The sequence below is a fragment of the Cricetulus griseus genome, assembly GCF_003668045.3.
Source record: "Cricetulus griseus strain 17A/GY chromosome 1 unlocalized genomic scaffold, alternate assembly CriGri-PICRH-1.0 chr1_0, whole genome shotgun sequence".
Lineage (NCBI taxonomy): Eukaryota > Metazoa > Chordata > Mammalia > Rodentia > Cricetidae > Cricetulus > Cricetulus griseus.
This window is the reverse complement of record NW_023276806.1, coordinates 275,203,363-275,228,251: the sequence shown is the minus strand read 5'-3', so window position 1 is coordinate 275,228,251 and position 24,889 is coordinate 275,203,363. Positions and strand designations below refer to the sequence as shown.

At 51.0% G+C, this 24,889-nt stretch overlaps 1 protein-coding gene across 1 annotated transcript in view; it reads right to left on the bottom strand.

Moving 5' to 3' along the window:
• Col13a1 (collagen type XIII alpha 1 chain) overlaps nucleotides 1-24,652 on the bottom strand; it is a 187,324-nt gene extending 162,672 nt beyond the window's left edge. Inside the window, exons 1-2 of the mRNA XM_035451476.1 lie at nucleotides 24,353-24,652; nucleotides 7,126-7,195 (exon numbers count right to left, since the gene is read on the bottom strand). Of these exons, the coding sequence (XP_035307367.1) occupies nucleotides 7,126-7,195; nucleotides 24,353-24,652 (370 nt within the window). The remainder of the gene's footprint in view (nucleotides 1-7,125; nucleotides 7,196-24,352) is intronic.
• Between the last annotated feature and the right edge of the window lie 237 nt (nucleotides 24,653-24,889).

The following is a 24,889-nucleotide window of genomic DNA, read 5'->3' as shown; positions in this document are numbered from 1 at the left end:
CATGAGGTGACACATGGTGGCAGTCTGGGCAAAGCGATGCTTGTGGATAGGGAAAGACCAACAACAGGACCAATGATTCTTTTTTTCTTTGAGATAGAAGCTCACTTTGTAGCTCAGGCTAGCCTAGAACCCACTAATAGCTGGTCTCCAGTTTGCAGCAATCCTCCTGCTCCCACCTCCTGAGTGCCAGGGTTATAGGTTTATAGCCATGGACCACCAGACCCACCTTCAGTGGCATTTGTGACTGAAGGGATGTGATGGTGTCACAGAACCCTTCCTAGGGCTTGCAGCAAGATGGCTCAGCAGATAAAGGCACTGATCAAGCCTGATGACCCAAATTTGGATCCTCAGGACCCACATGGTGGAAGGAAAGAACTGACTTCTGCAAATTGCCCTCAGACTTGTACATGTGCAACATGGCATGAACATTTACGTAGACAAGTATGTATGTATGTATGTATGTATGTATGTACGTACGTACGTACGTACGTACGTATGTACTTATGTGCATGTACCATGTGAACCAGAGCACGCGCGCGCGCGCGCGCGGGCGCGCACACATACACACACACACACACACACACACACACACACACACACACACACACACACTTTTAAAGCCTGTTTAGGTCCTGATCGTGGGTAATTTGCAGGATTTTGAGAAGGCACAGTGTGGGGGAAGATGCTGGCTGTAGTTATGCATCCCTGTGGAATGATGACCTGTGAGACACACCTGTAAGGTGCCGAGGAGGCTATTAGCATGATCTGTGGGCAGAGCATTCTCCCTGGCTAGGGACCCACTAGGGCTCCCCTACTTTGTCATCCCCATGCTGATACTGCTCTCAAGCCTCTATAGCACCCACATCAGACAGCTAATGGGCTAATGACTGTAGCCTGGGAGAAACCACAGCAAGTGTGAGCCTCTGGGTCTGCTTGCATTTCATATCTGGAACACGTAAGTAGGAGGTTTCTCCTGGATTATGTGCTGAGCATGCACCAGGTGCTCTCTCAACATGATCACAGAGCAGAACTAAGGGACATGGCAAAAGCAGAGGTGATGGATGGAAGGGGCTGCAGGGGTGGTACAGCAGGATGGGAGGGCTACCACATTAGTTCAGCAGGGAGGTGGTGAGAATAGAAGCTGAAGTGATGAGCAATGCTTGGGCCAACAGGTCCCACCCAGGTTTACTGAGAGAAAAGAGGAACGGCAGGAGATTGGCAAAGATCAGGCTAGAGAGAGAATATAGTAGGCATGGTATTGGATTAGGAGTACAGGGGAGCCACAGACGGTGTTGGAGCAGAGGAGTAGAGTGCAGTGGGCTAGGTTAAGGAGCCATTGGAGCTGCTGCTGCTCTGGGACTGAACCTGGCTGCAAGGGAATTCAGAAGAGAGGTCAGGGACGAGGCCCACACTGCTGGTGAAGGCACAACCTTCACGCTGCAGCAGAAGCAGGGTGAGTTTGAACATGAATCATATCAGCAAGTGTGTGTAATGTAGTGTGCCTTACTAGCTGACCATGGGGAACTGCTTCAAGGACTAGCCACTGATGTAACCTGGAAATTATCAGCAGGTTCAGCAGAGTTTTGGAACTGTCGGAAGACAGTATCTCTCTAGTTTGAAATGATCTCCCTACAATAACCACCCACTCGGCAATCCTCTTTGGCAACAGTGCCAAAGGAGCCTCTGGTCTTCAGTCTCCTGCTTCTTGGTTAGCTAAAACTGAGATAAGGGCCCTGTCTGTGGATTTGCTCTGCTGCCACTCAGAGGTGGTGACAGGAGTCTAGTTGAGACCAAAGCCCTGGCCACAGGCTCTACCCATGTTGGCTGTTGGGGTAAAAAAAAATCTGGAGCCAGGAAAAACAGGGCAGGGCTGGCCAAAGAAGAGGGTTAGGGTGTGTGGCAGCAGCTGACACCACCCATGGAAAGTAACCAAGGGTCATGAGAAAAACAAAGTCCTATTCCTAGGATCACAAGCTTTGGTGCTGGAAGGGGCTGCTCCTGCCTTGGAGGCATCATCTACAGCACAACTACTTATTGTTTTGAAATACACATTGGACTGGACCACATCCTTCCTCTCCAAACCTTTCCTGATGCTACATTAATGCTTTGTGAGGAAGCACGGCCTGGGTGCAAGACGCAGCTGCTGCTCACCATCCCTGCACCCACAGCAGACATCAATAAGTGATTACCACACTTTTTGCTAATCTGGATGCAAGATGACTCGGGCGCTGGCCTCCAGGCAGTCATTACCAAATGCTCTGGTTTAGATGTGACATGTCCCCAATGTTTGAACACACTTGGTCCTCAGAAAGTGATGACATTTGGGGGGGTCATGGGACCTTTAGGAAGTTGGCCTAGGAAGTGGGTCAGTACGAAGTGGACCTTGGGGATTACAGCCACTTTTATATTTCTGACCCAAGCCCTCTGTTTTCTGGCCAATGCCATTTGAACAAGTGGCTACTCAGATTCCTGCTGCCGCCAAGCCTCTTTCTGTCAGGCTTTCTTCCACCATGATGGACCATGTCATCCTGAACTGAGAGCCAAAATAAATGCCTCCCCACCCCCCCAAGTAAGCTGCTTCTGACCAGGTGGTGGTGCTACACACCTTTAATCCCAGCACTCAGGAGGCAGAGGCAGGGGGATCTCTGTGAATTTGAGACCAGCCTGGTCTACAAGAGCTAGTTCCAGAACAACCTCCAAATTCACAGAGAAACCCTGTCTCGAAAAACCCAGAAAAAACAAAAGCTGCTTCTATTGAGTATCAGGTCAAAGAGGTCAATCACTCTCAACATAAACACTATCTTGAGCAGAGCCCGGCTCCCTGCAGTTTTTGATATCTCTTTCTACTCTAATCCCTGCTCAATTGTTTCCTGTCACCACTCTAGGCTCTAAGTTCCTTAAACTACTGGTCAACCCAGATGCACTCATTCCTCAAAGCTTTCATTCTGGGCATTTTCTAGAAGGACCTGCAGTCTGGCTGCTGGATCTTCAATGTTTCTCCCATCTTCCATGGAGATAGACATACTCGCCTTTCGAGACTGGACTGGCCCTGAACTTGCCATGTAGCTGATGCCTACCTTGAACTCCAGATCCTTCTGCTTCCACCCCTTCCCCGCCCCAGGGCTGAGATTACAATCTGCACATGAACCACTCAGCGCATGTCTGTCTGGCTTTCCGTGGGCCATCCTGTAACTCAGGTCTGGCCAGGGGTGGGTGAGCAGGACTGAAGGGTGGTTCTTCCTCAGGTTCTGACCACCCATGCTCGACTACTTCTGTGCTCGTCCACTCTCCTTTCATGCTGGTGAAAGCCTTTGAAGCTGCCAGGGCCTTAGAGAAGAAATCTACAATACACAGATAGAACAGCCACCTCCCTGGCCTGCACCATGCCCCTGTGATGCACTCAGTAAGAGATATGTCCCCTCTGAAGTCCCTTTACTTTGGTCATGGTGGCATGACCTCTAGCTTGCTTCCTTGTTCTATATGGCCAACATCCAGTGCCACCATCCCAGATGACATTTTCCTAGTGTTCCAGGCTTCTTGGGGCTCTTTGGTACTTCAGAGTGTTCCACAAAGAATGTCTGAACCACATGATAGGTGTGCCATCACTCACTGGCCTGGCCAAAGAAACTTTTCCTCTCCCCTCCATCTTAGTCATGTACCTGTACTGGGGGCTGACAGGCAGGCTGGTGGACTAAATCACCCCTCATTCTCACTGTTGCTATCCAACCCCTCCAGCCTGATATCCAAGGCCCCAGTCCCCCTGTCCCATTAGAGACCAGGCCTAGGCAGAAGGGATGGGTCCCACAGCAGCATGCCTGCTGCCAGCCCCACCCAGCCCCAGCATGACTGGCCTGAAGGAGCTGTTTCCTTGCCAGCTGGAGCCTATATTGTCCTGCTCCTCATTTGTTAGTAGGAACAAGGACAGAGAATGGGTAAATTTCCCTGATCTTTGTATTGGCCTCAAGTGGTCTAGGAAGTCCCACGGTCCATATATCTGTTCTCAGGACCCTCCCTCTGTCCTGTGTACCTTGCAACTGGCCCACACCCAATTCCTCAACTTCTGGCTGCTGTGGCCCTTCTCCCTGAGATTTGACCTCTGGCATCCTGCCCTGAGCCTGTGAGCCCATCACTCCCCTGGCAAACAGTGTCTGTGGCAGGATGCTGGAAAAAGAGCTATTTTGGGTCAGGGAGGATCTCAGGAGGATGCTGGCGAGGTCAGCGTAGGAAGGGAAGGAGGCAAGTTTTCTGCCCATGATTATGAGTTCTGAGCCTTCTGAATGCTGCCCAGGGTCCCAGGGCTGCCACGGGGGAAGAGCACACCCACCACAGGACTCCGGCTCTGGCCTCTTTTGACCACATAAGCCAAAGGGAGAAGGCATAAGTTTGGAGCTGTAGGATCTGATCCATCAGCCACCATAAGCAGAAACAAAGTGTTTATTTGCTATGTCAAATAGAGGGAATTTCAAGGTAGACAAGACTCAAGGTATAGTACAGGGCCACACACGTGGAGTGATGGTGGGTGGAGACCATGAGGAAGAATCTAATCACCAATTTATTAACATTCATCGAGCACCTACTGTATACAGGGACAATATTAAGTGCTGGCAGGACAAAGGTGTGTGTTACTTTGTGTTTGTATATTTTACAACAACATCAGGAGCCACACAGAGATTTGTGAACTCTGACCCCAAGACAATGGCCTAGAAGAAGGATCCAGGTCCAGGGAGGAGTGGCTCCCCTGACCCATTTGAGGACTTGCAAGCATCTGGGATGCTCAGTTTCCCCTCACCTCTTTTTTTATCATGAGTTTTTATCTTGTTTTCCAAAAGAGGATCTTAGGAGTCTCAGGCTAGCCTCTCACTCACTATGAAGCAGAAGATGGCCTTGGACCCCTGATCCTCTGGCCTCTGCCTCCTGAGTGCTAGGGTTACAGGAAAGAACCACCACACCCGGTATATACATGCTGGGAATGGAACTTCCCAGGGCTTTGTACATGCTAAATAAGCCAACATCTTGAGGGAGGTTGCCCACCAACACTAGAAGCTTGCTGCCTGTACACAGCAGGTGCTCACCTAGCATCAGTGACGAAAGTGGCTGGCTGTTAAGTAGAGTAGGTGAGTTTCTGTGTCAGGGAAATTCTTTCACTGCTGCAGGGTGAGATGCTTCTGCTTTCCCTGGCCAGCAGGGGCAGGTAACTACTATGGCCTTGAACATGCAACCAACACTGCCCCCAATGCCAGGATATGACAGTTGAGATAAGAATGTTGGCGAATGACTGACAGACATGAGACGCCTGAGGAAATTAACAAATAGTAACGATGACAATAACAATAACAATACAATAATAATAATGATGAAGATGCTTAATATCAGGCAAGGTACTAACAAGCCGGTAACAAGCCTATTAATCTCTCCCACTTAATCTCTCCCACCAAGTGGCCTTTATTCTTGTTTCAAACAAAGCAACTAAGGTACAGAAAGGTGAGGAAACTCTGAAGGCTTTACGGCTGGTTAGGTGTCAGAGATAGAATTCCAAATTGTCTTCCATGGTGCCACTCTTGTCTAAGACAACAGATACAGTCACACAGAACTTGGGTAGTCTCAGAAACCTGTCTGGACCCTGTCACCTCGTCACCCACATCTCAGTTTACTAATCCTGGCATCTTAAGGATCTAGCAGAAAGCCTTCTCCAACTCTGGGGCCCAATCTCCTAAACTCAGAGAGAGGAGCTGGCTTCCCGGGGCTCTGGAAACCTTTTGAATTAATCCGGACAAGCAGCTTGTGGGAACAGTGACTCTTATCACAGTACCACATCTTCAGGGATAGTGCACCAGCCATTTACGACTGGACACCAGGAACCTCCATTGTACCTGTATGCACAGTGTGCTGGCTAGTCATAGCTTTTGGGTTGAGCAGGTTTAGCATCACAAAGGAAACACATCTCAAGGTGTGTTTGTGAGGGCATTTCCAGAGAGGCTTGGCTGGTGAGGGTAGACCCATCCTGGACATCACCCCCACAGGCTAGGATTCCAGAATGAATCAAAGGGGGAGAGCAAGCTGAAAAATCTACTCTCTCCGACTACTTCCCCTGATCTGCTGAGATGTGAACAAGCAGCCTCTTACTGCCGCAGACAGGGGCTGACTCTGGTGGTGCCTTGCCCGTCACAATGGATTGTACCTCCTCCAACTGTGAGCCAAAACAAGCCCTTTGTCCCTGGAGGTACTTCTTCCCAGGTATTTGGTTACAGCAAGGGAAAAAGCGATTAATACCTTTAACATCTTGTCAGTCTCTCTTCCCTGGTTCAGGGAATCTGTGGAGGATTTCTAGAAGGTTGTAAGCTTCTAATGCCAGGGAGGACCTTCCCAGGAGGCCAGAGAGAGACTTTCCAGGGACATTTGCCCACCAAGTTACATAGGAGGCTTCAGTATACACTAGGAGCCCCTGAGCAGACAAAGCCTCCAACAATTATTTAAGCAAGTCTTCCTTTCTCCCCAAATCCTTTCTTTCTGTTCCTTCAAATTATAGCCCAGTCAAAACAGTGTCAATCCCTCTTCTGTCATTAGCTTAATGAACATGGTCAGAAAGCTGGAGGAGCCCTCACACACACTCACATTATCAGTGGTGATAGTGCGCTAGAACCCAACACTGAATACGATGCCCGCACTGAGCAGATACTCTGCACACATCTTTGAATACAGGAAGAGACAGTTGGGGAGCAGACTGTGTGAGCCAAGGCCCTGTGGCATCTTGGATCTACTCGAGCAAGGCCAGAAAACAGCCAAAGTAGCATCTGAATCCAGTTTATAGTTTGAGCACTACAGGACCATCCATCCATTCAGGTGGTAGACATTCTTGTGCACCTACTATATGCCTTCAGAAATGGCAGGTACAATGGTGACATGGTAAGAAGAGTCCCCATACTTGGATGGGTACATGAATGGATGGAGGGAGAGAGGAATGGAAGAAGGGGGAAGGATGGAAGACAGGCAGATGCATCTCCAGAAGGATGGAGAGTAACCGATGAGAGGTGGTAGCTGAGTTGGACAGAACTAAAATGAGTTCTGGGATGTGGTGCCTGACCAAGGGATGCTGATCTGACCTTACCCATTTGCAGGGCTCCTTACCTGGTGGGCAGTTACATCCTGGAGACATCTTCGGAGCCTCCCGGCGCCTGCGCGAGTAGAACTTCCATTTCTGCACACAAAAAGACAAAATGAATCACCAGGAGCTCATAAAAACTCCAGCCTTGGAATATCAGCGGGGGGGTGGGGTGAAGGGGAGTGCATGTTGGGGGAGGGGCTAAGAAAGGGTGCTGGCTGGTGGGGTGGTGGAGGTAAATGATAGTCTCCAAAGAACTCTCAAACTCTTCTCGTGTGCGTGACAGGAAGTAGGATAAAGTTTATCACAGTCACTGTAGCATCTTCTATCTCCGGCAGGCTCTGCTCAGGGCCCTGTGAACTAGCGGCTGCCCATGGTGACTTGATGGCACACGTTTCTTAGACCTTTGCTATTGTTTTCCTTCTCCACCTGGGTACCTGGACAGGGACAAAGCCAACTGCTCTACTCACCGCCTCAAGGCCAGAATGGTGGACAGGGGTGGGTGATGGGGGGCCAGGGAGGCTGAGCAGGCCCTAGACACCCTGTTTCACCAAACCTCTGCCTCCACACTTTGAAACCACAGAACCAATCTGGAAAACCCTAAAGAAGTGTGTAATAATAAGTCTTTACGCCAAGCCGCCCGAGCCCTGCTGCAACATGGGCGCTTTCCGCCAGGCTGCCCACGTTCTGCCCGCTGCCACGTTAGGGTCACAATTAACAAACAGAGACTTATATTAGGTACAAATGTTGCTTGGCCAATGACTAGGATTTCTCATCTGCTAGCTCAGTCTTAATTATCATAAATCTATATATTCTATAAGACTTATCGGAAGCCAGTGGAAGTGTCCCGTCTTCCTGGGCTCACATGGTGACTCTCCACTTTCTCCTACCTTTCCCAGAATCCTCCTTGACTTCTAGTCCCACCTATCTTGCTTTCCTATTGGCCAACAGTACTTTATTTATCAACCAATAAGGCAGTCATATACACAGAAGGACCTCCCCATCAGAGGTGGGATACCTCAAGCTCCAGGAAGTTGTATATACACGACAGCAATCAAATCCATGCATGCAAAATGGCAGCACGTGGTAGACTGTTTATGGAAGCCAGTATCTATGTGCCCTCTCTGTAGAGGGCCATGTGCTATGTGCCTCACATGGGACTCTTACATGAGCCTTGTTAGGTCAGCCTGGGTACCACAGGGTCGACTGAGCCCTGTCTGGAGACCCTACTTCTTCAGCTCTGTTTTTCACAGCATACAGAGTTTCACAGGCATAGGCTGGCTCCATGCCATCGCTGCTTCTGTCTTTGGTGGTCATTCCACGGTCCTGGCACCTCCACAGGCTGCACGTTACCAATGGCCTGGGTTTTCTGATGCTATCACATGGAGGCAAGCCTCAACTTTTCTCCATGACCACTTCGAAACTAGGGTCTCTACTACAATTGAGGCTGCACCTTCACCGATGGCTTCTCCTGGCCTCTGTTTGTACCAAGCCTTAGCTGCTCTCCATGACTCTGTCAATCCAGAAGCTCTCATGCTGCCAAGACCAGTAATACATGGGTGACTCTTACACATTTACCAAACATGGCTACCAGGAGATGCAGCTTTATTCTACCTCTCCACCAAAAAAAAAAAATCTGGATAATTTCCAAAGACTTCACCTCCATGATGCTGGGCTTGTCTTAATCACTGCTCCTTTCTCAGCTCTAGCTGCAGAATATCAACTGTCCCAGCAAAACAAAGGTCTTGCTTTAGTGGCTCTGGTCTCTGGTTAATCACAGCTGACCAGACACCAGAGGTTCTCAATTCAAAATGCCACAAGAACAACCCTGACAGGGTCTCTGAAGAGCTCTCCAACTTCCCTTTGAAACTCCACAAGCCAGCCTCCAGTGTCTGCACCACCTTTGACAATCTCTTCTGAGTCTCACAGAACAACCCATTAAGCTCAAGTACTCAACAGTTTTCAAGCTCAAAGTTCCAAACTCTTTCCATGTCCTCCCCCTCAACTGCATACATCCTGAACCTGGTACCAATGTCTGTCCTGGTTTGCTTTCTATTGCTGTGATGAACTCCATGACTAAAAAGAAAGATGGGGAGGAAAGGGTTTATTTGGCTTAGACTTTCACATTGTAGTCCATCACTGAAGGAAGCCAGGACAGGAACTCCATCAGGGCAGGAACCCAGAGGCAGGAGCTGATGCAGAGGCCATGGAGGGGTGCTGCTTACTGGCTTGTTCCCCAAGGCTTGCTCAGTCCACTCTCTTATAGAACCCATTCTCTTAAAGAACCCAGAGGTGGCCTCACCCACAATGGACTTGGCCCTCTCCCATCAACTAACTACTAATTAAGAAAATACCTTACAAGTTTGCCTATAGCCCTATCTTATTGTTCTTAGTTGAAGCTCCTTTCTCTCCAGTGACTCTAGCTTGTGTCAAGTTGACATAAAACTATCCAGCACTAACTGGGCAGTGGTGGTGCATGCCTTTAATACGAGCACTCGAGAGGCAGAGGTAGGTGGATCTCTGAGTTTGAGGCCAGCCTAATGTACAGAGTGAATTCCAGAATAGCCAGGGCTACACAGAGAAACCCTATCTTGGAAAAACAAAACACTAGTCAGTGGACCGGGCCCTCCCTCATCAATCATTAATGAAGAAAATGCCCTACAGGCTTGCCTATAGGAAATCTGATGGAGGAATTTTCTCAATTAAGGTTCCTCTTCCCAGATAACTCCAGTTTGTGTCATGTTTTCTCTCTCTCTCTCTCTCTCTCTCTCTCTCTCTCTCTCTCTCTCTCTCTCTCTCTCTCACACACACACACACACACACACACACCTAAAAGAAAAGAACAAAAAACCAACCAGGACACCTGGCTACCTTCACCCCTCCCAGCCTGGCAGAGGGTTTCCTTCTGGTGGATGACCACCGCTCTAGGATGCTGAGTCTGATGGTCAATCCTTGTCCTCTTTGACCTGTGGTCATATGTACACACTTCTCCTTCCCCTCCTCCTGCACTTGGCCCCCAGGAAGCCATGCTTTCTCAGTTCTCCTCCTTCCACCCTGGCTGGTTGCTCTCTTTCTCCTTTGCTGGCTCCATCTTGTCTACTTTCTGCTGAAATGTTGCAGATCACAGGGTCATGGTTCAGGGCCTGACCATGGTTCTCTATATACTGGTTTCCAAGACCTTGCTTGGTCTGAGGTCTTCAATATTGTCTATGAGTGTCTTAGCCAGTGTTCTATTGTTGTGAAGAGACACCATGACCAAGGCAACTCTTATAAAAGAAGGCATTCAATTGGGGACTTGCTTAAGAGCTTCAGAGGTTTGGTCTATTATTGTCACGGCAGGAGCATGGTGGCAAGTAGATGTGCTGGAGAAGCACCTGAGAGCCACATCCTGACCTGCAAGCGGAGGGTGGGGGAGGGGGAGAGAATGCTCACAGGCACTTGGGCCTGGCATGGACTTTTGAAAACTCAAAGCCCACCCCAGAGTGACAATCTTTCTCCAACAAGGCCACACCTCCTCATCCTTTCAAACAGTTCCACTCCTTGGACTAAGCATTCAGATATATGAGCCTATAGGTCTATTCTTATCCAAACTACTACAATGATGGATGACAGCCCCATAGTCCCACCTCTAGCCTGTACCTTCCTCTGGGTCATGTGACCAGCTGCTTGCCTGACAGGTTATTCTTTGCTGTTTCACTTCCAAGACTGAGCCCGCCAGCCTGCTGCCCCATCCCTACCACGCTCGTCCCATCAGAGTCAAAACTCAGTGTCTCCCATTCTCCAATTCATCACTGATTACTCTCTTCCTCACACATCCAGCCAGCAAATATCCCATCTTCTGCCTTGTAGACACTCAGATCAGCGCTTCTCTCCAACCCCAGAACCTGCTCCAGGCACAACTCTAGCACAACGACCGTAACAACCTAACACCCCTAGCCTACATCCAATCTGGACCAGAAACCCCATTCTCAACAGTTGCCAGACCCACCACTCTCCAGGCTTTCTCCTCCCCCAGGGCCTTTGCACTTGTGATCACTCTCTCTGGGATGTTCTTTTTGTGGCTGAAGCCCTTCTTGCTTCCCATCCCCTTCCTATTTCATCTCCCTTCCTCCCTTCCTCCCTTCCTCCCTCCCTCCCTCCCTCCCTCCCTCCTCCCTCCCTCCCTCCCTCCCTCCCTCCCTCCCTCCCATTCATTGTCTCCCCTTTGCCAACAGAAGATAAATTCACAGGGAGATAAACTGTATGTTCTGTGTTCTTTGCCCAGTGCCTACAACAGATCCTGACACACAGCAGGCATTCAGTAAACACTGGCTGCTTACAAATCAGGGGTCACAGTAAGCCAGACTCGGCCCTACTGTAGTGGGGAGCTGGGGACCATGAGCTATGACTAACTCAGTCAGGTGTGGAGTGAGGGCCAAATCCCCTCAAGATGGGAATGAGTGACCCAGGTCACCACACACCTTCCCTTCCGGTTAACCAGCTTTGGTTGTTTAACTCACTAGCCCTAGCCCCTTGGGTGTCATGAGTTGGAGGCCCTAGTGGGAGACCCCAGAATAAGGCTGGAGGTGGGTGGGTGGGACACTTTCTGTAGTCTTGGCTTGGGAGGATGGACCCCCGGCCCTCTACACAAAGGGGCCCCCGTCTGCTCTCTTGGCTGGTAGCCAGGGCCTCCTGGAATGCCCTGTGTGGTCAGGGCTGAAACACCACCAGCCTGATGGGTCGCAGCTATTAAAATGCCGGTGTCAGTATCAAAGGGAAGATGCCAGGCAGCCACTGGATTCCCCAGAGAACACAGTTCCAACCCCGCTTGGGCTTAGGGATCACTCACTCACCATGTCCTGGCTCAGGGCTCTTAAAGGGACCAGCACCTACCTGACCCAGGACTCTGTCACACATGGGACCAGATAGTGGTAGAGGGCAGCAAGGCCAGAGGACCAGTGTCACTGTCACTCCTGGGGTCTTCCCTCAAGAAGATGCTTCAAAATAAGATATTGCCTCCTGACAACCATGCAGGTTCTGAGGCAGAGTGGCAGTGCAGCCAAACAGGAAGCATCAGGGATAACCACAAATAGTTGAGGGTGACATACTCCATGGAGTTGAGCTGTAGTTCAGTGGTATGAAGTGTTTGCCTAGCATGTGTGAGGTTGTGGCTCACATCATCTGCACCAGAAAGAAAAATGAAAAAGTCAGGTATAGTGAGGGCATATCTGTAATCCCAGCACATAGTAAAAGCAGGGGGATTAAACGCAACTTGGAGGCCAGCCAGGGCTGCATAGTACAACTGTCCCCACAGGTGCCACCAAAACAACAAAACAAAATCGGTGGGGATATAGCTGGTATCAGAGTGCTGGTTAGGCACGTACAAAGCCTCGAGTTAAATCTCCAGTAGCACATAAACTGGGTGCAGTGGCCCGTGCCTCTAATCTGAACACTCAGAAGGTAGAGGCAATAGGATCAGAAGCCCAAGGTCATTCTCAGCTACAGGACAAGGTTGAAAGAAACCGGAGCTACATGAAACCTGGTCTCAAAAATATTTTAGGCTAAGCTTGGTGTCGCACGCCTTTAAGCCCAGCATTCAGAAGGCAGAGGCAAGCTGGTCTCGGTGATTTCAAGGCCAACCTGGTCTACAGTGCGAGTTCCAGGACATCCCTATCTCATTTTCTTTTTCTTTTAATGACCCACACTAACTACTCTACTACCCATGGTGATAATAAACATTTTAGGAAAACAGTGATTAATTTTGGCAAATGATCTTATGACTCCTACCTGTCCTTGGGACTACCTAGAGCTGTCACCGACCCCAGTGAACCACCTGTTCTCTGTGAGGCTTTGAAGTATGGATAGGAGCTTGAGATGATATAGTGGGGCTAAGCTTTGGGTGCCATCCCAATTTCCCCACTAACAGTTCTTAAGCAACCGATAAAACATCGGGTTTCAATGCCCTCAGCCATAAAGTAGGGGTGGTTTTAGTTGTCTGTGGGCTGAAACACTAGAGGGATGGGACAAGAAGCGATGCTGGCCTTGAGGCAAGTCTGGTTACTGCTCTGCTGGTGTGGTGTGGGCCACCTCTGTCCTGCCTCTCCTACCTGCCACAGAGGTGCTGGTGTGCCCATGCTCCCCATGGGTACCAACCTGGTGAGTACCGACTATCCTGTGCCAAGCCCCTCTCTTCCTGTGGCACTCCTGTTAGAGGTGAACACAGCTGTGGACAGAACCCAGTCAGGAATCTCTCTGGTCTGCCCTCAGGACCTGTTGTTCCCTAAGGCTTTGGGCTGGAACTGGGCAGAACCCACCAAAGGAAGCAGAGGCTCAAATCAGCACCCAAGGTTAGCTGTATGGCCCAAACCCAGAGCAGGACAGGTGGTGGGATGGAGGGGGTCCCATAGAAGAGAACTGGGAAAGGACAGGCCCATGTTGGCTGTGCGCCCTGGTTGGGTGAAATCAAAGCCAAGGAAACTCAGACACCCACTCAACCCAAGCAGACTCGCCTAGACCACACTCCAGGGCTGTGGGCTGCAAGGAACCCAAGGAAATGCTTCCTCACTCTGGTCTTTGTATGAGAGCTTGGCACCTGATCATAGACTCCAGGGCCAGGAAGCGGGGGCCTGAGGGCCTATGGGTGCCCTGTGCAGCCTCTTCTAGTGGTTGTATGAGAACCACAGAGAAACACGACCTTAACTTCAAAGCTCAGGGAAAGGAGGTACCTGTACCTGTGTGTGAGCTTTCTAGTCTTCATATAGGGAAGTCCTTCCTTCTAGCTACCCCAATGTCTGCCTACTGCCTCTGCAGAGTCAAGGAGCTAGATAGGTCCTGCAACTGGCTGTGCGTAGGAGTGACTTGGCATGGGGCACAGCACCTCAGGGACCCGGGGAGATAAAGCCAGGCCATTGAGGGGACAGGTCCAGGGACAAGAGTCCTGGATAGGAGGTGCTGAGGTTGCTTTTGTACTCCCTTTCCTCCCTTCCCCACCCCTGACATTTCTGGAGTGCAGTTATATGCTTTGCAGAGCAGTTAGAACCAAATGGGCCCAGAGGCTGGCCCCGGGGAGCTTGTAAGGAGCAACAGGAGACAGTCTGCAACCCCATTGTTAGCATGGCTGAAGCTGAAAGGACTGTATGACCAAGAGCTAGTCATGGCCACAGACTGCCCTGGCTCATCACAGGGAGGTGACAGCTGAGCTGAGGCAGAAAACCAGGTGAGGGACCAGTGCTGAGTGTGACTGGAAGCCAGCATAATGGCTGTCATGAGTCTCAGAAACCAGCAAACTCCATTCGGCATTTGCCACAAGCCATTTCATGAGCAGGAAACTGAGGCACAGAGGGCTTTAAAGGGCCAGACTAGACTCAGAAAGCCTGGCTTGGAGTTCATGCCCTTCATGCCATGTCTGTGACAGATGGGGTTAAAAATATCTATTAGCTAAATACCAAAACACATTAACTCTGTGTGTGTATTTGTGTGTATGTGATTGTGTGTATGTGCATATGTGTGTTAGAATGAGTGTGTATGTGTATATGTGTGCATTTATGTTTATATGTGTGTGTATGTAATGTGTAAGTGTGTGCATGTGTGTGTAGACATGAGTACATGTGTATACGTATGTGTGTTTGTATATGTGTGTAGTATGTATATATATATGTATGAATGCATGTGTAGGCGTGGGTGCACACGTGTGTGTGTGTGTGTGTGTGTGTGTGTGTGTGTGTGTGTGTGTGTGTGTTTGTGTAGGCACAGGTGTGTGTGGGGGGGCATGGGTGTGTGTGCATGTGCGTGTGTGTCTGTAGGCACAGGTACGTGTACACATGTGTAAAAGACCTGAGGCTGATACAGGTGGCTTCCTCAGTTGCTTTCTTTCTAACTTATTTTTTTTCTTTTTCTTTTTTTTTTTTTTTTTTTTTTTTTTTTTTTTTTTTTTTTGTTTTTTGAGACAGGGTTTCTCTGTGTAGCTTTGGAGCCTATCCTGGCACTCGCTCTGGAGACCAGGCTGGCCTCGAACTCACAGAGATCCGCCTGCCTCTGCCTCCCAAGTGCTGGGATTAAAGGTGTGTGCCACCAACGCCCGGCCTAACTTATCTTTTGAGGCAAGGTCTCTCATTGGACTTGGGTTACTTACTGACTTGGCAAGGCTGGCTAGCCGGAGGGCTCCAGGATCTGCCTATTTCCACTTACCCAGCACTAGCGTTACAGACACATGCCATCATGTCTGGCCTTAAAAAAAAACAAAACAAAAAACATGAATGCGGAGGATCCATGCTTTCTTGGGCGACTTCCCTGACTGAGCCATCTCCCCGGTTCCTAATTTTTTTAAGCGATTCCTCATAGAGGGTGATATTCTTATCACCACCATTTTACGGAGGTGCAGCTCAAGGCACAGAGAGGTCTATCAACTTGTTTAAGGTCACACAGCTGAGCTGGACTTGAACCCAACCATTTGGAACCACAGTGTGGGCAGCACCGAGCCATGCAGCTCTAGAAGCGAGAGTAGGCAGGGGAGTCATCTCTGGGCTGAGAGCAAGGGGAAGGAAGAGTTTCAATCCTGACACAGAGTGAGTGTGAGGACACTGTGGGTGCCGTTCGGAGTATGCCGGAGAGTTAGGAAGATGGCAGCTGGGGCAGAGCAGTGATAGGGGAAGGGGACAGACATGCCTGTGGAAGGCTGGAGCCCAGGTGACCACAGATGATGACTTGTAAGAGAGGGCAAACCCCTCCTTCCTTGATTTAGACACAGCTTTAGGTACTTTTCATTCATGCTGCAAATTAGTGGTGGCAGGTGGGAGACGGGTGTGGAACTCTGACAAGTTGAAGAACACATTAAAATCGAGATTTGACCAACCCTGCAATAGCCCTAAGTCATGATAACAGATGGCACCTGTCACAGGAGGCATGTACACTTGAGGACCAAGGCTGGTATTCCTAACATAGCCCATGCCTTCTTTACTTTCCCTTATGAGGCTTGGGGACGGGGTGGACTGGAGGCAGCAGGACCACTTTTGGGGCTCCCAGGTAGCCACTCCTTCTCTGCCAGGCTCAGGAATCTTATCCCTGGTCCAGAGAACAGGGGGAGAGAGGTCCCAGTGAGTGCCTGTTCAGCTTATTCTCTTCAGCATCCTTGTCTCTGATGTCTGTCCCTGGTCTGGCCTCTATCAGAGCCCAACTCTGTGCAGATGGCCTGCAGAGTGTAACTGATAACTATGAATGGACTCTATGGGTGTCAGGGGCCTAGGACAGCACCTGGGGCAGCCAGCCCTCCCTGTGGTAGTCTCAGACCAGGTAAAAATGAGGCTGCCTGGGGAGGCTGGCTGGCAGGGAGTGTCTGAGAAAGGAGAAGGAGGTTGGGAAGTGATAGAAGGGAAGACTAGGCCGCCTCCCCCAGAGGCCAGAGAGGCTGGGGTTGGGTCAGGAAAGGAAGGGGCTAAAGAGGCCCATCCGGAGTGTATTCCAGCCATGTGGGGTTTCCCAGAACCCCACAATAGCCTCCAGAGGAGAGACAGGAGTCCAGTGTTCCCTGGGAGACTGGGCCTGCCTCTCCCAGGCAGTCCCACCCCTTTGTGCCCAGCTGAAGGGCCAGGGGAGCCCGCCCTGCTGCTAGCAGCCCCTTCCTAAGTGTCCTCAGGGCAGGTCCGTAGAGTGACACAGCACCACAGCCACGTGGGAGGCAGGGAGTGTGGCATGGGATCTGCTGGGATTCCAGATGATATTTAGAAGACGTGGGAACCCTAGCCTGACTAGGGTCCTCCCCAGCTCTGGGCCTCAGTTTGCCCCGAGGAAGCCTGTTTATTCCCCTCACTGGCTGAGGAAACACCAGCTGCTCAGGGTGGGCAGATGTCAGTCAAAGGGAGCAGAAGAGACTGTGAGTGGGGGCCTAGTTTCATCCTTTGTAACGCGCACACACACACACACACACACACACACACACACACACACACACTCAGAGAGAGAGAGAGAGAGAGAGAGAGAGAGAGGAGGGGGATGATGAACCGGGACTGACTGTCCATCAAATGAGCCAGACCCATGATGAGACAGTTCGTGGTGTAAAGCAATAAGAGCCAATCCCTCGAAGAGCCCAGCACTGCTGAGGTCAAGGCCAGGGTGAGGATCCTCCTCACCAAGACTAGATAGAGCATTTCTTACTATGGACAGTAACACAAGCCCAGCACCAAGTCAATTCAGTTAAGCATCACTTTTGTAGGGGCCAAATCCATCCCAGCACCTGCCTTGTCTTTTCCTTCATGCAGGCAAGCCCACACTAGTGGCCTTGTCAACTACTATTAACTAGGTATGTGACCTTGGGGAAGTCACTTAACCTCTCTGGGCTTCAACTTTGTTCTGTCAAAAAGGAATAATGGAAACAGAAAGCACCCATAGGATTGTTGCACAGCTTTAGTGAATCAGTAGATACAAAGCTATGGATGGTGAGTGTGTGTGTGTGTGTGTGTGTGTGTGTGTGTGTGTGTGTGTGTGTGTGTAGGGTGACAGTGGTTACTGTCACCATACCTGGATGACTAACCAACCATCATCTCCATGCAGAGGGCACTGCCATTTGTATTTTTCTAATCAGGATCCTGAGTTTTATCCAACTAGTGGCAGAGGTCTGTGTGACACCAAATGCTGTGGGCTTGCCTGTGGCTTTATTTTGTAAACACCCCCTTCCTATCTGTATATGTGCACAAAACCTTACCAAGCAGTATTGGAAGGAGAAGATGGAGCACTCGACCTTGAGGGTGGGGGCCAAAGAGGAAGATGCCCAGAACTGATCACGTAGCGCCACCCCCATCTTCCAGCCAGGGCTAGGCACGCTGCCAGAATACTGCAGTCTCTGTTGACTGCTGTGAAGCCCCTCTCCCAAGACACTAGAGCAAATGCTGAGTGGGGACTGGAAGTGTGAGAGGCTCAGCCGTCTGGGGCAGCTTCCCTAGCCTCCAACAAGATCGTGAATAAGAGACTGGGGAGAGAGAGCTTAGTTGTGAAGCATGGGGACCTGAGTTCGATTTGTAGAACCTATGTTAATTTAGGAAACACAGAATCCGTGCTAAAATTGGAAACATGGGCTGGGCATGTGGGTGCATGCTTGTAATCCTAGTGCTGGAGAAGCAGAGGCAGGAAGATCCCCGGGGCTCACTGGCTAGTCAGCCTAGACTGTTTGGCAAGTTCTGAGCCTGTGAGAGATTCTGTTACACACACACACACACACACACACACAGAGAGAGAGAGAGAGAGAGAGAGAGAGAGAGAGAGAGAGAGAGAGAGAGAGAGAGAGACTTAGCTGAGGAATGACACCTCAGGTTGTCTTCTTGTCTCCACACACTTGCATGTCTGCATGCACGTATAGCATACCATGTGATCTTCATACAGTTGATTGGTAAAATCTGCCTACCACCCGGCCACACTCAATAACAAGCCTGGAGACCCTCTACTCCTGATGCCAGGTTCTATACAGAAAAATGAAGACACAGGGCATTAAAGAGGAGGGCACCTGGCCCATGGCTAAGTTACAGACGGCCAATAGACTTTTCCTTGTGCATTGGCTCTACTGGAGTATAGACTGGAACCCTGGATGGAGAAGGATTGAGAGGTCTGACCTGGCTCAGGGAGTGATTAGTAATGTCTGCCACCATTGGGTAGGGAAGCCAGCAGTGTATGCTACATCTGCCATTTCCTTTCTCTAAGCTAAGAGTCATTTCAGGCACATCCAGGAAGTGCCACAGGCAAGTCAGAGCAGGGAGGGAGTTCTCATGGCTCCAGAAATCTCTCCAGGGGACACTGAAAAGAGTCTAGAAGGATCTGGAGTAAGGGGAAAAGAAAACTTTCAGGGAGTGACCAAACTGTGACACTGGTTTCCAGCAGATAGGACTTTGTTTTGACACTTTCACTTGCCACCACTGTCCTGGAAGGGCTGGCTACCCAGTGAGCGCCTTCATATTGCTTAGAGCTACCTTGACAAGCCTCCAAAGAAGTCAGAGACTGTGACACCTCTCCCTCACTTAATCTGTCATCCTAAGTAAACCTGGCCTTTAAAACAAAACTTCAAAGCCATGAGACAGCTCTCTTCACTTTGACTATCAATTCTTGCTAGCTCTCTAGAGCTCCCTGGAGTACTGCTGCAAGACTCCAAGGCCATGCTAAGCTTGAAGGGAAAGCATTATCCTGTAATTGATGGGCCATGCTGCTGAGGACCCTGGAATGGGAGCCAGGCATACAAGCACTGACCACCTACGAGCTGGTAGTTAACTAGAAACTAGAAAGGGCTTCATGGAGGAGACACGCCTTCTACATCTCTCCAGCAGGATCGTGTTCTGATCCTTCGATGCTAGTGTGGGAATATTTGGTTTCTCCTGTCTTCCCATTTCAGAGCGAGAACCCTGGACTTCTTCCCTCCTTGCATAAAAGGGGGTAGAGATTTGGGATTGACTCAGTGAAATGCTGGGCTTTGTTTGAGGGCTCCTGGACCTGGGGTCTGTCTACTTTCCGAGGCTCAGGCAGCTGTCATGTGCTCAGGATGCTGTTGCACAGGCTAGCCGCCCTGTTACACAACACAGCCTGCTCCTTCAGACCCCACCTCATTCTACTGCCCAGTGTCTCAGTCTCTTTGCCTCTGCTTTGATCTCTCCTCTCAACAGCCCAATAAAAGGTCCCTATACACATATCCTATAGACTCGAGACATTCTCATAAACTGGTCTTTTAGGGGTGTGGGGGTCTGCCTGCACTCTGTCAACATCTTGGCCCGGAAGTTTCTGTAACTTCCTTTCCCAAGGATTCCCCAAGGTGGAAGAAATGAGTCACAGAGGCTCAGCGACATTGGCCCCCTTATCTGTAAAGTGGGGTAAGACAGTGCCAGCCAATGGGGAGGAGGGAGGAGGGAAAACACCATCCCGATCATGTGTGGCTTTGGTGCACCCAATGAGCCACTCCAGGGGTCCATGACAGCAGGACACTGGGAACAGCATTCTAACAGGGGCAGGATAAAAGACCTCTCCCTCCCCTCCTCTAGTCCTGGGCCTCCAAAATGAATTTGGCTGTTTTTTAATCTCAATCCTGTCCCCTCCCCCAACCCCTTCCTCCCTTCTCCCCCATCTCCTGCCCAGTCCTAGCCTAGGGTGTCATCTGATTTTCTCCATTTGGGACATTCCAGCTCCTTTCTTCACAGCAAGGAAGTCAACTGTCAGGCAGCTGGAGTGCTCATTAAGTGTCCCAGCCCATAGAGAGGCACTGAGTCAAACCAATTCTCAGTCCCCAGGCTGGTCATTGCCCAGTGATGACCCACCCACCAGTGGCTGGGCCCCTCAGAACTGCCCTTGCTCGCTTCTTCCCAAGTATCTTTCACACTGGGTTCCTCTGCTTGGCTTGCCCTCCCAGCTCCCTCTTTCTCAGCCCTACAGACTTGGTCTCTGTCCTCTGCACACTCTGCTTGGCGGCTCCCTGGATTTTGGGGAACGGGCAGACCATTGCATGGGCCCCTACTGAAGTCCCCCACTCCTCCTTCAAGGAGGGGTGCAGGCTCACCTGCTCCCTGGACTTGCCACTCCAGGACCCTGGAACCTTCCGCCTACTCCTGCTCCCATCACTACCCCCTGCTGGTAGGACCACTCCTTCATACATTTTGCTGTCTGCCACCTCCTGAGGGTCTCACAGCAGTACCTGGATGGTGTTGGAGCCTGAATCTGCCAGAGAAGAAACCTAACTGCACGGGGTGGTGTGACTCACTACAATCACATACCAGTGGGAATTTAATCTTAGTCCCTAAACCCTCTAGCTCCCGCATGTCACCATAAGGGCAGGGAGGGGTTCACCTCACAACCATTTCACAAAACTTTTGAAACAAAGCTACATGCCCTGTCTTTCTCTCTTACCCAGGTCCTGCCTCACCCATTCCTTACTTTTTTTTAACCAAAATTTATTTATCACGAGGGGTGGTGGTGGCACTCGCCTTTAATCCCAGCACTCAGGAGGCAGAGGCAGGCGGATCTCTGTGAGTTCGGAGGCCAGCCTGGTCTACAGAGCTAGTTCCAGGATAGTCTCCAAAGCTACACAGAGAAACCCTGTCTCAAAAAACAAAAAAATCATTTATCATCATTATGTATATGAACACGAGTGCTCACATGCACGTGCGCGCGCACGCGCGCGCGCACGCGCGCGCACGCACACACACACACACACACACACTCACTTGTATGTATGCACATGCCCTCCTGTGGAGCCAGAATATAACTCTGGGATTGAACTCAGGTCATCAGGCTTACTCAGCAGATGAGCTTAACCATTGAGCCATCCTGCCAGTTCTCTCCTCTTCCTCTCTGCTTCTTTGCCTATACTTGGGAGAATTCCCTCGGGGAAAGAAACACAGGACATATCCCTCTCTGGTTGCACTGGAGACACTTTTGCAGGCCCCGCAGTTGCCCATTGTAATGGTTAATCTTATCAACGTGACTGAATCAAGAAATGTCCAGGAGAGGAGTGACGCACACCCCTAGGTATGTCTGTGAGGGTGATACCAGGGAGGATTAAGTAGGGGCAGAAGAGCCTGCTTGAGTGCAGCATCTGTAACTGGAGGTCAGCCCAGAATTGGGAGGGACACAGGAAAGAACTGTCCTGCCCCCCTCCCATCAGAGGGACTGAAACCTCCGAAACCGTGAGCCAACATAAGCCCTTCTTCCTCCCTTTTGTTGTTTCCGGCTGGTTATTTTTGTAACATCAGCAAGAAGCATGGCTGACACAGCCTGCTCAGTGCTTCCCCATTTGGACTTGTTTTGAGACTGTCACCATATCCGCTGCCTGCCCAGCCAGTCACCAGCTCCTGTGTCTGCCAAGCCCTTTCCGTGAGACTAAAGTGCTTGAGGAACTCCAGTTCAATTTTTATTTAATTCCAATAGAATAAGTCACATATGCTAGTGATTACTGTATGAGACCATGTGGCCTCTGAGTGTCCCTCCAGCAGCCCCAGACTCCAGGCCTCCTATTTGCCAAGTTCCATGACAGGACAGCTCCCTCCAACACCCCCTGACTTCTGCTCCAAGTGTCACCACCCCTGCAGCCACTATGTCCCTCTTAGTCCTGTCCCCAACACCACTGCGGGCTACGGTCCCTAGCAGCCTCCTATCAGCCTTCCCACTGGAGGGACTAAGCACCTTCCATTCAACCCTTCAGTAGTTCCCTCTCCCCCTTCACCCATCAAGCAATCTCTAAGGTGTTTCTTGGCCTGGCTTGCCCATCTCATCCAGTCTCACCTTCAACCACACCACTCTCCCTACTCCCCGTGGTTCATTCAGGGCCCCCAAAGCAGTCCCACCCCACCTCTGGTTCTCCCTGATCCCCAAGCTGTTCCCTGGGGGTGCATCTTAGAACAAAGCCTGATGTTTACCCCCTTGTGCCAGGCAAACTCCTATTCACGCTTTAAGTCTTGCCCTAAAGAGAATCACTTCCTCCGGAAGCCCACTTTGGTCGCCACCACCGCCATCGCATCATGTTGTACGTAACACATTTCCAGGCCACTTTCCCTCCATTATTGTAACGTTTCCTACACGATACCGTGCCTACTCATTTTCTTTCTGTGTCCAACTCAAGCTCAGGAAGGTTGAAGTGTTCACAGGGCGGTTCCCCCATCCCCCACCATGGCAGCTAGCTCTAGGCAAACGGTGGCAGGACACAGTGGCAAGAGGAATGGGTACAGGGTAGGGAGACTTAGCTCTAATACTGGATGTCACCATGGGGCCCTGAGCAACCTACTGCCCTTCTCCAGATCTCAGTTTTTCCCACTCTGTAAAACCGGGGTCACTTCAGATCATCTTTGGGGTGCTTCTCAGTGCTGGGTGAACATAAGCTACTGCTTGGAGCAGGGGACTCCCTCCAAAAGACAACAGTGATCTGGACAGGTTCTGGGCACTGGAGATCTGGCACGGGGAAGGCTTGGCAAGGGCTAGGTGCACATGGGAGGGTTTGCAACCCACAGTCCAGTCAGAGCCCTCTCCACTCTGCCAACCAGCAAGAGCCCAGAGACTGTTCCCAGGCCCAGGGGATTGTGAATGGCTTGACTGAGCCTTCTTAGTTCTGAGCAGTTATGGCAATGAGCTATAGCAGCAGGCACGGAACACCACTCACACAACAGGGACTTGTCCATGGGGCCACCCTCTATGCTGTGGCCTGTGACTTCCCCCCTGGAGCCACCTAGGGAACTTTAAAAGAAGCACACCAGAGAAGCCCAACTACAGGAGACTCAAGCCCGTTAGACCTGGCTAATGCTTGCCATCATTCTGTAAGTTCAGAGAGGTATTTGTCCCAGGTTGCACAGCTACCAAATAAATCTCAGTGTGGCTACAAAAACCTAGGGTTGCTGGCTTTTAGCACTCTGCTGGTTACTATGCTATACCCCTCCCACTTTGCAAGAGATACCCCTCACTCCTGCCCCAGGGAACCATTTCAGGCCTTCCTCCATGACCTTGGGTCCTCTGTGCTGTTCACATTCTCTTAAGTCATTAGCCCTCTCCATCTTGAGGCGCTCAGCTTTCCCTCCTGATCACCCCCACCACGCCCCACTAGAGTCTGCATTTCCCGCCTCCCTAGGGAGGATGCCACTGCTGCGCAGCGCACTCTGGGGATTGCTCAAGAAAAGAGACACTTTAGTAACTTTTGATCTACCTGGGACGGAGCACATTTGCGAACCAGTAGAGAGAGAGAGAGAGAGATAGTTTTCCCAGTTGAGGGGAGGGAGTTAGGACAATTCCAGTGCCAGAAGAGTCAAAGGTTAACGGGAGCCCAAGGAGGATAGGGCCAGGCAGCTCACACTTGGGCCCTAGGGGCCTGGAGCAGCAAACAGGGACCAGCAACGATCGGTCTGCTTTAAAGGCTGTCCCTTTAGGTCCTTAAATGGCTTGCCCTGCTTCCAAATGTGACCGTAAAAATCAGGCAGCACCCTTCCTTGTGGAGTGGAGAGCACCACCAGAGCCCAGGAAGCCTCCCCCCAGCCTATTTACCACCAGCCCAGGCTGCCTCTGCGCACCTTTCAAGCGCCCTGCCTTCCTCCACCTGACGGTAGCGTGCACCGGGCGCCCCCAGAAAGATCCTGGGGACTCCCGGAGCTGGGAGGTCCTGCGCTTGTCGGCCTGGTGCTCTGGGTCTCTGGCAGCCCAGCGGCGGTCGCTGCCTCAGTCCTAGTGCAGACAACCTGGGTGACCGTGCAAGCGAGCACCGGCTCGTGAAGTCCCTGGACTGTGTGAAGGGGAGCCGCTGGGAGGGGATAAAAGTCAGCAACAAAGGGCACAAACCTCGTCCAGCAGTTGGTTGACTCGTCCCAAAATAGCTTTCTCCATTTGCTGCTCCCCGCGCTCCGCTTCCAGGCGCAGCACCCGGGCCTGCAGCTCGGCGGTCCGAAAGTGGGCGAGCAGGCTGAGCGCCAGCGAGCACAGAGCCAGCGCCAGCAGTCCGCAGCACCCGGGGCTCGGCAGCCTCGCGCACTGCTCCGCCAGCGCCACCGTCCCGGTCCCGGTCCCGGTCCCGGGCGCGCCCAGCTCCCCAGGGCCGCGAGCGCCGGTGGCTGCCCCTTTGCGGGCGCGCTCCGCCACCATCCCCTCGCGTCTTAAGAACCAATAAATAAATAAATAGAATAAATAAAAATGAAATCCAAGAAGCGCAATCCAAACTGCGAGGCGAGGGAAAGGGGGCTAGTGTGGCTGAAGGACTTCCCTTTCCTTTGCTCTCCAACAAGGACAGAAAATGAGCAGTCGGAGTGGGGGACAGCCGAGAGCCACCAGCAGGCGCAATTGGGGTGCGCCAAAGTAGGAAAAAAGTTACTTCGAAGAATG